Genomic DNA, 11476 nt, shown 5'->3' on the forward strand with positions numbered 1-11476 from the left:
AAATAACTTTGTGCATTACGTAACGGTAAATGTGATATTTTCAAGAAATCAGCCTACTTTTCATACTTGTGACTTTTTCAACAATAGTAGTCCGAATATGGAAGCGATCCTCGCAGTAATGAACACTAGTTAACTTAAGCAGTAATTAAATTAGGCCTGAAAAAAATTTAGGATTGATTTAGGACTGTACGGGATTTGAACCCATAACCTCTACGATACCGGTGCAGCGCTCCACCATCTGAGTTAACAAGCCAACTCAGTGGGAGCTGATTATTATGTTGGTTGCAAACGAACCCATGGAGTGATGAATAAATGACTGAAAATATATGGAAATCATTTTTTTCGACTTGACCGTAAACCCGAGTGACATACGAATGACATACGCATACATACGAGTGCATGCAATTACATACGAGTGACATACAAATATTTACGGATACACACGGATCTACTTATTTTCACTTCAAATTGTATGAAGGGCAATTTTCGGGAACGGGGTCACCCTGTCATTTCTGTGAAGCATATCAATATCATCACGGTCGAAATAGCTAAGCCGTGTCCTCTTCGACATACGCCCTCAACTGCTACACCTAAAATGTTTAACCCTTTAATGCGCGAGAGTGCCATATGGCACAAGTTGCCATTACATGCTCAATATTTACTTTTTTTCTGAAATTCTCACAACAAAAAGGTCATTAAAAGATCTGCACATTGAAGGTATAAAATCATAGCCCCCTCCAACATAAGACTTGGTTTACCACCCCCGCAACTTTTGGAAATTTTTGTCTTTGTACCCTTGATAGTGCCCTAGCTAAGTTTTTTACTCTTTGAAATGAAGAAATGTTTGCAGTCACCTCATCACCTGAAAAGATAAAGGGCCAGTGGGTTGTATCATTTAAATGTGTTATGGTTCTACTACCCTGTTTTATCTTGTTGGGTAGCCCTTTTGTCTCTGCGAACTTACAAGAAGAAAGAACGTATATACGTAGCAAAACATTTTTATGAAAGACGGAAACGTCACTGTTTAAGTCCTCTCACAGCGAGTAATTATCATGCTTTATTGCATGAGCCTAGCTCTGAATTGATACAGTCTCGAGCTAAGGATCATTTTCGCTCTTTGTCAGCGGTATGGCCACCAATCATATGTCCACATACATGACCTACATACTCATTATATGTATGTAAAGTATAAGACATAATATGTAATAATTCCCCATATATGACGTACTTGTAATAGACGACTATACCGCTGACAAAAAGGCAAAGTGACCCTGGGCTCAAGATTGGTTTGGATGTAAAGGCAACCATATCGATCCTTCTTCATGACATTAATAATTTATTAATTGATTCAAGGTTTTTTTTCCTTCACGTAGTGACACTAATAAAGTCTAAGAAAATTTTTCTTCATTAAAATGTGGCCCTTGTAGCGTCACGGTTTGCTTTGCCTTTAAATCATCTGCGAGCGAAATGTGAAATAAAGAGAACACGCGAAAAATTTGGGTAAGTCCTGGCTGATGGGGCGACCTGAGAGAAGGTTGCGTGTGCGTGTGCGTAAGTAGTTCTATGTCCATTGACTCCACTGCAATAAGTCGGTTTTTGAGAAGTAATTCTTCTTGTACCATTCTCTTATCCATTTACAACTGAACTGAAGTGTATTTTGATCACACAGCAAAACCGCTAACAAAAGGTTGAACATGTCGTTTATTTGACGCTGCGGAATTCTACAGAAAGTTCGTACACGTGACCACGATTTCACGTGTACTTTACACATTCGCGTGACAGTCACAGACGTTGTCTGTTGTTCTGCAGATGGGACACGCGAAGAGGAGCTATTCACATGTGAACAAGGTGCCTACCAGCTATCACGTCAATACGTGATTACTTTTTTCATGAAACGTGATTTTTTTCTGATAATTTCCATTAAACTCACACATGCCTTGATGAAGTGTTTTCCCTCGCATGACTTACCACTTAGTACTAGTAAACTTTAAACACAGAGATTAAATTTGACAACTACTTGAGTATTCACATCTGAAGCCCATGTTTTTCTGTTTTTCTATTTTCTAAAATTTTTGCATTTAAACAGCTGCGCCTAAAAATACATTTAAAAGGAAAAAGTAAAAGATAATTCTTATTTTACTGTTGACCGTTTCGTATAAAAAGTGCCTCGTGTCCTGGTTACATAACGTATAAAGTTGTTCGAAGCGGTTGGCCAATTCCAAATATGCTGAATTGAACCAAGATGGCGGAGGACGAAGCGGGAGGCTCAAGTCTCGATGATTTTAAGAAAGCTTGCTTAGTCAGGAATCAAAATGAAAAAAAGCGAAGAGATCGGTTTAACAACCTGGTGAATGAACTATCTGCTTCTCTGCCTATGCGAGGGAAAAAACTAAGCAGAAACAACGTTCTGAAATATTGCATAGAATACTTCCGCCACACTCAGCAGCTTGCCACGACATCAAGCAGCAACAGTCTTGAGAGGGTTTGTGGAAGTTGGCAACCGGATTTTATTACGAGCGAAGAATTCCGTCAAACTATGCTTGATGGATTAGATGGTATTGTAATTGCGATCGATGATTCAAGCAAAATATGTTTTGCTTCGAGTAGCGTGTTCCCCTGCCTTGGTTACGACTGTAAAACCCTTCAGAACAGCAGCATTTTAGACTTGGTGCATCCAGAGGATCAAAGAACGATTTATGCTCTGCTTACAGCTTTTGACAAGGATAATACAATCAGTAGACCAGCACAGATGTTTTCCTGTCGCCTTCGTTTTGCTCCACGAAGCGCAGAGTTCAGAGGCGGGTTCGTACCCTTTAGTTGTATTGGCAGGACTTTTAGAACTGATCAAACAAGGGGGGATCGCTTTATTGTGTTTCTGGGGCGAGTTACAACTTTACCGAAATTGAATAAAACTGTTGTGCTAGCTGATAATGAACATGTTTTGAAATTCACAACGAGATTGGATAAAATGTGGAGGTTTCAATGTGTGGAAAGAGGTACGACCATGGTTCTGGGTTACTATCCTTTTGAGTTGCTTGGACAGTGTTTGTATGAATATTGTCATGAAGATGATTTGGCCAATCTTACAGAGTACCACAATATGCTTCTTTATTCAGGGGTAATAACAACTTGTTGTTATCGTCTTCTCGCCAAAGGACAAGTTTGGATCTGGGTACGCAGTCGCTGCCATGTGTCATATAGTCCACTGGACTCAAAACCAGATTCTGTTATTTGTGTCACTTGGCCCATGAAAGGCACTGAATTCAGTGCATTAAACCAGCGGGAAATCCTGGAGAGGGATCGACAACTATTCTCTCAAATTCTTGAAAAGAGTGGTGAAAAACTGCTCAGCTCAAATTTTTGTAGTGGCACTCAAAAAAATGCAGTAACAGCTTCATCACCACCTTCTTCTTCACCATCTCTAAATCCAATTCTGAATAAGAATGAAATTTTGGAACAGAGCCATGCAGTTACAGCATGTGAGGAACTTCCACTGGGATTGTCAACAATGCAATCCAGTTTTTCCATAACTTCAGACCATGGCATGAACTTGGCTGCACCCCAGAATGTTGATGCTGGCATTTGGCCTGTTGGAAGTGTTGACAGTGCTGCAGTTGTCATATCAAATGACAACCACTTTAACTCAAGCGACCCATTAGTCTACTCAATGGAAAATGTTGATGAAAAGAGCTTATTGCTAGCAGATCATGATCAAATGCCAGAATCTTTGTCATTTTCACAATGGGTGCTCCACTTACATCTGAGAGACCAATACAAGAGTCTTACAGACTCCATAAGGCAGCAGTCTGAGCAAATTGCTGTCATACAAAGACAGCTGGCAATTCAAAAGGAATTATCTACACTCAGTGATGAACTAGAGGTTCAACAAAAACGGAAGACACTGAACCTCAAAAATACAGTGGATGAAATCAAATCTGTTATTCAGCAAAAGATGAAAGAACTGCAAGAATGTACTCAATTATCCAGCATTTAACAGAATTCACCATTAGTATGCTTTGACCATGTTCATATTTTAATCCATATGTGGTTGAAGTATTATGCACAAAGTAATGCTTCATTTTGATAATTAAATTTTAATTAAATTACATTTAAATCCAGTATGGTTCCACAAAAAAATCATTCCAGCTGTCTTATTGCATGTTCAACAACTGAGCTGTTAATACATTTTGTCAAATGTTGGTAATTAACATTTCAGGGGATGAAAATGTTGTGTTTCTGAGTTGTAATTATCTAGTTTGAATGTTGTCTTACTTGTTTCTGTTACTCTAAGCTGGGGTTTTGGCCTTTTTGGTTTGCAATATTGTACTGTTGCTAAATTGCATTTCAGTTTGAAAGGCAGTATCTCTCTTTAAATTACTCATTTTAATCATTTTGGTGCTATTCTGAATTTCTGTTGAAGTCCCAAAAGTGATGACCAAACTACATAACCCACTGTATTTCTCTGTCAGGAAATGTTTTCTCTCAAATAAGTTCCACAAAACCCACCACCCCTCCTCCCCTAAGTATGAGCATTCATGCTATTTAAGTCTAGCAGCCCAGAACATCATTGTAAACTGGCCAATCAGTTTACTCAACCACACTTAAAGCACTCAACTGTCTGACAACTCTTTATATGACTGTGATTATAACTTCTGCCTAAGTTGCCAAACTGGAAGGTACTTCTACCAACAACAGCCCTTCTTAGACTTCATGATTGCTACTTTTGCTGTAAACAAATGTAAGATATATATATTTAATGAGTGCAAAACTCATTTGATATGAAAGCATAATCATTAATGGTTACAACACTTTTTGCATATTGGATCAGATAACAATAAAGGAAAAATATTAAGACATTTTTTTTCATCGCATTAATCTTTATTGTTAAGGTTAGAGCTGAATCATATTACAGAAGAAAATAGCTTTCCCTAAAAGTGTTCAAAAACGTTTTTTTTTCACTGAAAATGTATTTATTGTCACATATTTACAAATAAAGTTTATGGTTTAATTGACTAAAGATGAAATTTCAGAGAATACTAAAGAAAGTCATCTGTAAAATATGAATTATTATCAATAGCAATACCACAAAATGCAGTTCATAATACTGTTAACCCTTCAACTCCCAGATCAAATTTGTAATTCTTGTTACTGTTAACCATACAATTCTCATAATGTTAGTTCAGAGAATTTAGTATTGGATCTACCAATTATCTCCAAATTTATATATTTCTTTATTCTCACCACTTGTCTGCTTGATATTGTATTGATACTGTAAGGAGAAATTCTGGCTCGGTCACTCAAAATGTAAACCCAAGGGTGAACTTTAATGTAGAATCCTGAGTTCATGGCACTAAAAACCCTTTCCATGCTTGTAGCTAAAATGGACTGTCAAAATGGGGTCATTTATTGAGAGTGCTTAAATATGATTATTTGGCTGAATTAAATCCAACCATGTTTTACATAACACACCCATGGTTTTTAAATACTTCCTTTTAAGTAACTGTGATTAAAATATTTTTGGTTATCTAAGTATGTTCATTCAGAAAAATGCAAGAGTACTACACAAAGGGCAAAGATTTGAGCAGATTAAGTGACATGATGTGTAAACTTGTGACAACATGGAGCTCATTTGGCTAATGAAGTCTGAAAGATTAGATGGAAAACTTTGTTTTGGCTACAGTTTCATACTTTGTAACAAAATTTAATGTTTCACACTTACCCAGGTTTGAGTCTACATAGATGACAAAGTGTTTCCTGTCTCCTGCAGATGCAGGCAAATTTCATTTCATCATGAATCCACCTTGAATCAAAATTTTAAACATTCTTTTTCTAAACATGTCTTTCCTAGGCACTCTTCTCACAAAGGAGTGAGAACAACTGAGGTTTAGCAATATGTAGTTTATACAATACTATTAGTTTCTAAGGATTTAGAACAAATATCTCCTTGACTTCAAGACCATATATTACAAAGTCGTGTTTAAATTAATTATAAAAATGTGCACACATGTGAGATTGGAGAATTTTGATATTTTTAAACCTTTAAAAGAGGTTTCACAACTAATATTATCTGTGATAGTCGTCCCACACTGACTTTAAATTTAAATTTGAGTGCATTTATTAGGTTTTCAAATTTGACCATGCAATAAAGTAAATTATCATTTAACAGTATACCTCATTTGAGCATTTCAGGGATCAATTTTAGTACCAAAATGCAGTTGATTGGTCTGTCTTTGAATTCATATATCTCAGTGGCATATAAACCACACAAGAGGAGAGTGGTTTGTTATGCTTGCTGAGTAGCTACCTAGGAGGTGATTGGCAAATTGATTTATAGAAGTTTTGTTCCATTACAAGTATGCCCCCTATCAGTTAACCCCCATCAAAAAGATTTATTCCAAGGAGGGAGTAGGCTTGTTGTATTTGATGGGGCAAACTTGTCATGATAGTGATGAACTAGTCAGAGGCAAACTAGTAGGAGAGGGGAGGGGCAGGGCAAACATAGAATGGGGTGAACCTCCAGAAACCACTAAGAACTTGTCACCCCTGGGTAGCCATGGACAAATAAGGCCTTCTGTTTTACTGCCATAACCAAATGAAGGCTGTCACAAAAAAAAATTTAAATACCATATTTCCTCAAATGAGTGCCCACACTATAATAAGCACCCTTCCTCTACATAAATTCCCACCCCCCCTAGCCAAAATGTCAGGCAAGCACCCCTCTCAAAAAAGGAATTCCACCCCCCCCCCCACCTCTCTCACTCCCTCAAATAGTAGGGATAGAAGTAAAACATGTTTCTAATGCCACTCTATTTACTACTTTTTTTGCTTCCACTAGAGCTGAATCAGTACAGGAGAAGAGTTAATTTTCTGTTCCCATTATCTCCACCTCAAAAAGCGTGCAGAATTCCTCTCTTTGTGTTATCTGTTCTTTAATTTTTGTCCTAATGCTGTGCAAACTTAATATGCTCCCCCTTTGATTAAATGTCCTCCTTGCAATAAGCACCCCTTTTTTTAGCCGAAATTTTCAATAAGTGCATGTGCACTTCTTCAAGGAAATACAGTATACAAAATGAGAACAGATTTGGTTGATGGCATTATACAGTAAACCACTAAATTTTTCAAATCTTGAAGCCTAAAGAGAAAACCAGTCAACTCAGTTAAAGATGTATCATCTTATATTTTGAAGTATCCTTTCAAGACTGGAAAAAAATTTGAAGGAAAGATGGGTGAGCAGTCATCCCTTTAACTTTCAGAAGTGATTCATCAACAAAGTCCCCCCTCCCATAATATTAAGACACCATCCAGCTGAGCAAACATACACTGAGAATGATCATACATTTCAGCTAGAGCATGACAACTTGATAAAACACCAAATTCTCTAAACTTATTCAGAAGGAAACATATGGCAGCTAGAAGAGAGATGCACATTGAAGTTTTAAATTAAAAGGTTAAACTATTGAAAACCAACAGCTTCAGCTGAGGTGTGTGTAACATGATCAAAAAGGCCATTAAATTGAAACTCAACCTGTCCATCCGGGCTGTAGGCAAATAGAAAAGTGAGAATTTAAGAGCAAATCATCATAATACAAGACTTTAAAAATGTTTCTCGTAGGCAGACCTACAAACAATGACAAGTTAATCCAAATGTTATGGTTGTAACACTGTGGGTGACAAGTTCTGACAAAATACACAGTAACACAACACAGCAACAAAGCACAGAGAAAGGTCACAGCAACCTTTCAGTATGTTTTGCCATGAATTTAAACATACTGAAAAGCTTCCTTTGAAAGAAACACATGAAGCAGTTTGCTGCAGTGACTCATCAGTCCTAATGTCCCGACCTTGTGACAATTAACTCAGCCAAATATATTCATGACTTTTAAGTAACAGACAACACATCTTCAGAGTCTACTGATGACTCCTCTACTTCAAAAGTTCCAAAACTCCTATCTAATTCCAAAAGTAATCGGCTCCATTCAATAAGCTTCCTAATTGTCTTCAATTGTTTTTCCTGCTGTCTAATTTGCTGGGCAATTTTCTTATACTCCTCTTGAAGTTTCATATGCATTGCAATTTGCACACTAGATAATCCAGGAGGAATTTTCACACTTTCAAGCCAAACAAGGTGTTCATTTGGCTCTTCGTCTGATTCCATTTCCACATCGCCGATACTTTGATTGTCTAAAGTATTCATCAATCTGTCACTAGGTAATTTGAGAAATCGAGTTAGAAATTGTGAGGAGAAGCCCGATTCATTTTTGTCTTTCTGCTCGCATTCATTGCCTCCATCACGTAGCTCAACTTCTTCATTACCGTAAAGCCAAGACGACGGCCAAGGGTTGAGGGAACCGACAGAATCATCCCCGTGTCTTTCGAGAATTCTTTTAAAGTGTTCTCTATCGCGTCGTATTGTGTCAGTCTGATTCAAACAAACCTCGTCAAAGTTCACAACTGTGGCCGTGCAATCAATTGATTCCGGTTTTGAGTTCCACTGATTGTAAGAGACATAACAAGAGCTTCGCAACCATACCCAAGACTGTCCTTTTGTCCTATGTTGATAGTAACAAGTGGTAACCTTCCCGAGACGGAGAAGAAACTTGTGATACTGAGAAATATTGAAGATATCTTCAGGTCCACAGTACTCATATACAGAAGTACCCAGAACCTCAAACGGAAGAAATCCTATAACAGAAGACGCCCTGTGATCGATGAACACATACTTCCAATCCATAGTTAGACGATACGAGAATTCCTTCTCAGTACAGTCCGACGTCATGACGATTCTGTTCGGTTGAGGTTGTTCGATCTTTCCAAGAATAACAACACATGTTGGTGCTTCGTTTTCTTTTTGCCGACGAATGCATGCAAATTTACATTCCAGTGTTTTAAAAGTGTTTTGCGTACAAAAACGTCCACATTTAAAGCGAATAAAGAAATTGTTACTACCGCCGGCTGCTTCTGCGTCAGTGCCACTGTAGACAAAGGCAAGCTTCGTCCAAAATCTCAAAGTATCATCTTCGTGAACATAACCAAATAAACTCGTTCCACTTAGTTCGTACGAAAGATGTCCTAACAGAGGCAAAACACTGTCAGATGCATATAATATATTGCCGCTATTTTCGACCGCAAATATACAAGAGTCTAAAGCTTCTGTGACAATCAAGTTGAACTCTGTGTCTGTGGCAAACGATGGCTGCCAACTCGCCGCATTTCCACTGCCATTTCGTGGATGAGACTGTACTTTTGACTGATGTTTCCGTAAAAAGTTAATAGCAAGCTCGAGCACAGCTGTTTTGTCTAGTTTCCGACAATCTGCTGGAGAAACAATCCCGGCAAGTTCCTGGACGAGAATGTTGAAACGATCTCTTCTCTTCTTTTCGCTTAAATTCCGGCTAGTGCGCTTGACAGGGTTCGGGTTTGTTTCCTGACTTACATGTGGATCTTGATCTCCACCTTTCATTTTCAAGGATAGTAACAATATTCAGCATTTTTAGGGGTCTATACGCCTAATCGTTTACAACCATAATGACATATAACCTCGTAAAAAATGTTCATCCTTAAACACGTGAAGTCAAAGCCGGCCATGCCTGCAGGAGGTAATTACTGAATGTAGACAGAAAAACGTGATTTTCTCTTCAGATGGGAGGACGGGGTGAGTAGGGTCTTTCTCTGTGAGTTTTAGCATATATTAATCAGTATTTCAGCATTTTCAACTCAGATTTTTTGCACTCATTCCTGAGTAAAAGTTAGCAACAAACAATCCCTTTTAAAATTTTGACAACTTCTCACATTAAGAGGAAAATTTGGCTTATCACAAATATAGAGCGATTCAGCCTCCCAACCCCTAGTCATAATACAGTTAGAACTCGTCGAGGGTCACGTTCGTCTTAACGCAGTAGTACGTCATGTCAACCGTCAGCTACATGTGAGATGATCATGCGGATTCAAATGAATAGCATTGATCAAATAAAGAAAGCAGTTTGCATGACTGAATAGAGATCAAAGTATGAAAAGAAACAAAAATGCTGCATGTACTCACGTTGTGTATGTCAAGTGCCAACTGTATGTCAGGAGTCAACAATAGCCGTTTATATTCAAATTTTGAGTTGGCGGTCTCACTGACCAGCTTAACTCGTGTAATTTGTCTCTCTTATTTCATGTTCAAATTCAAGAAGCGGGAGATAAATGGGAACGATTCAGTCCTCACACGTAGTTTTCAAGACTTCCAAGAAACATCGTCCACGTTTAAGATTCACTAAAGTAAAGTAGTAATAATATCAATGATATAAGTAATGGTAATAAATATAATAGAAATGAGACGCGATTTCTTCAAAAAATTGGTTATGAAGTATTGCGTAAAATATTTCATAAATTAAAGCAAAAAAAAAAAAACCCTGAATAATGTCGATGTTGAACTTAGGTCATCATCTATTGAAAGTGAAAAAAAAAAAAGTAGATCGATGTGAATATATAAATTCTCTGTCAACAACTTCCAGTAAATAACGAATAAAAGTGTCTATGGAACTGTTCTTTCATACAAAGAGTTTGGCGAATGAAATCAGACTAGGGGTGAATTGTGCCATCTTATAAAAAGCATCTCGCAAACATGAGATACTCAAACGCCTTTTCAAATAACTTACTCTCGGTCAGCATGCTAAACTGACTTTCTTAGAAGACCTTTACGCCAGGAGCACATACAGAGTGTTTTCCAGTCCCCGAGCCTTTGCCTTCTCATGAAAAGTGAATCCGTGATGTCGGTCTGAATCGGTGGACCAAGTAACCACGAGCTGTCCTGTCCGCCTCCTCTCTTGTCCTTTAAGACCTAACAGTCCCTTATCCAAGTGTTAACATCACAGAGGCAGACAGATATAAGAAAAAAAATTCTTAAAGAATAAACGAGACAAGAAATGTAAAGGCGTAAGCGCGAGCAAGAGCTAACTAGGAGGGGAGCATGCTTCCCAGAAACTTTCTTTTCAAACGTGAATTTTTTTCACTCATTGACACGAATCGAAATTGGAAAAAAAAAAAAAAAAAAAAAAGGGGGGGGGGGTAGTTATTGACGCTCAAAATCTTCTTGCTGTTGATGTTCCGAGCAGAAAATTCGCTAAAAGTGTTAAGAAAAAAAACTTTGTCTGATTTTTCTTTCTGACTGTTACTCAAATATTTTCAGGCTGTTAAATCACTCTTGCGGCGCGTCAGTGTTGAGCGAAGCGAAGCTTTCGATCCTAAGGTAGTAAAAAATATATTCTTTTATCTGATAAGCTTGTCGGCGGATTTACAACTTATCTCGCGAACTGAGAGAATTTCTTTCATCATTTGGCTTTCCAGGGAAGGAATTCCTCTCATTTCCCATATATAGTAGTCAAAACATGTAAAAATCCACTTTCCTTTCTTGGACTTTCGTGTCATCATCCCGTACTCGTCAAGGTCTCTAAATGACATGAAAAGCTAAGAGGAGAGAGCTTGGGAATGAGAA

At 37.8% G+C, this 11476-nt stretch overlaps 2 protein-coding genes across 3 annotated transcripts; one reads left to right on the top strand and one right to left on the bottom strand.

Annotated features, from left to right (window-relative positions):
* Nucleotides 1-2232: 2232 nt before the first annotated feature.
* Nucleotides 2233-4997, top strand: LOC131798613 (neuronal PAS domain-containing protein 2). Its single transcript, XM_059116308.2, has one exon. The coding sequence runs from the start codon at nt 2243-2245 to the stop codon at nt 3992-3994; it is 1752 nt and encodes a 583-aa protein (XP_058972291.2). The 5' UTR covers nt 2233-2242; the 3' UTR covers nt 3995-4997.
* Nucleotides 4998-7157: 2160 nt separating this feature from the next.
* LOC131798647 (circadian locomoter output cycles protein kaput-like) lies at nt 7158-10949 on the bottom strand. 2 transcript variants are annotated; one of them, XR_009341328.2, is made up of 3 exons: nt 10641-10949; nt 10040-10255; nt 9325-9453 (listed from the first exon to the last, which is right to left on the bottom strand). XR_009341328.2 is itself a non-coding variant. In XM_059116350.2 (2 exons), the coding sequence occupies exons 1-2, from the start codon at nt 10651-10653 to the stop codon at nt 7880-7882; spliced, it is 1587 nt and encodes a 528-aa protein (XP_058972333.1). In that variant the 5' UTR covers nt 10654-10858; the 3' UTR covers nt 7158-7879. The 2 variants fall into 2 exon arrangements, 1 of the variants encoding a protein (XP_058972333.1); XM_059116350.2 differs by lacking the exon at nt 10040-10255 and having other exon boundaries at nt 7158-9453; nt 10641-10858.
* Between the last annotated feature and the right edge of the window lie 527 nt (nt 10950-11476).

This window comes from Pocillopora verrucosa, chromosome 8 (assembly GCF_036669915.1).
Source record: "Pocillopora verrucosa isolate sample1 chromosome 8, ASM3666991v2, whole genome shotgun sequence".
Lineage (NCBI taxonomy): Eukaryota > Metazoa > Cnidaria > Anthozoa > Scleractinia > Pocilloporidae > Pocillopora > Pocillopora verrucosa.

Excerpts from the sequence above, each read along its gene's own strand:
- LOC131798613 (XM_059116308.2), top strand. The coding sequence starts at position 2,243 with ATGGCGGAGGACGAAGCGGGAGGCTCAAGTCTCGATGATTTTAAGAAA.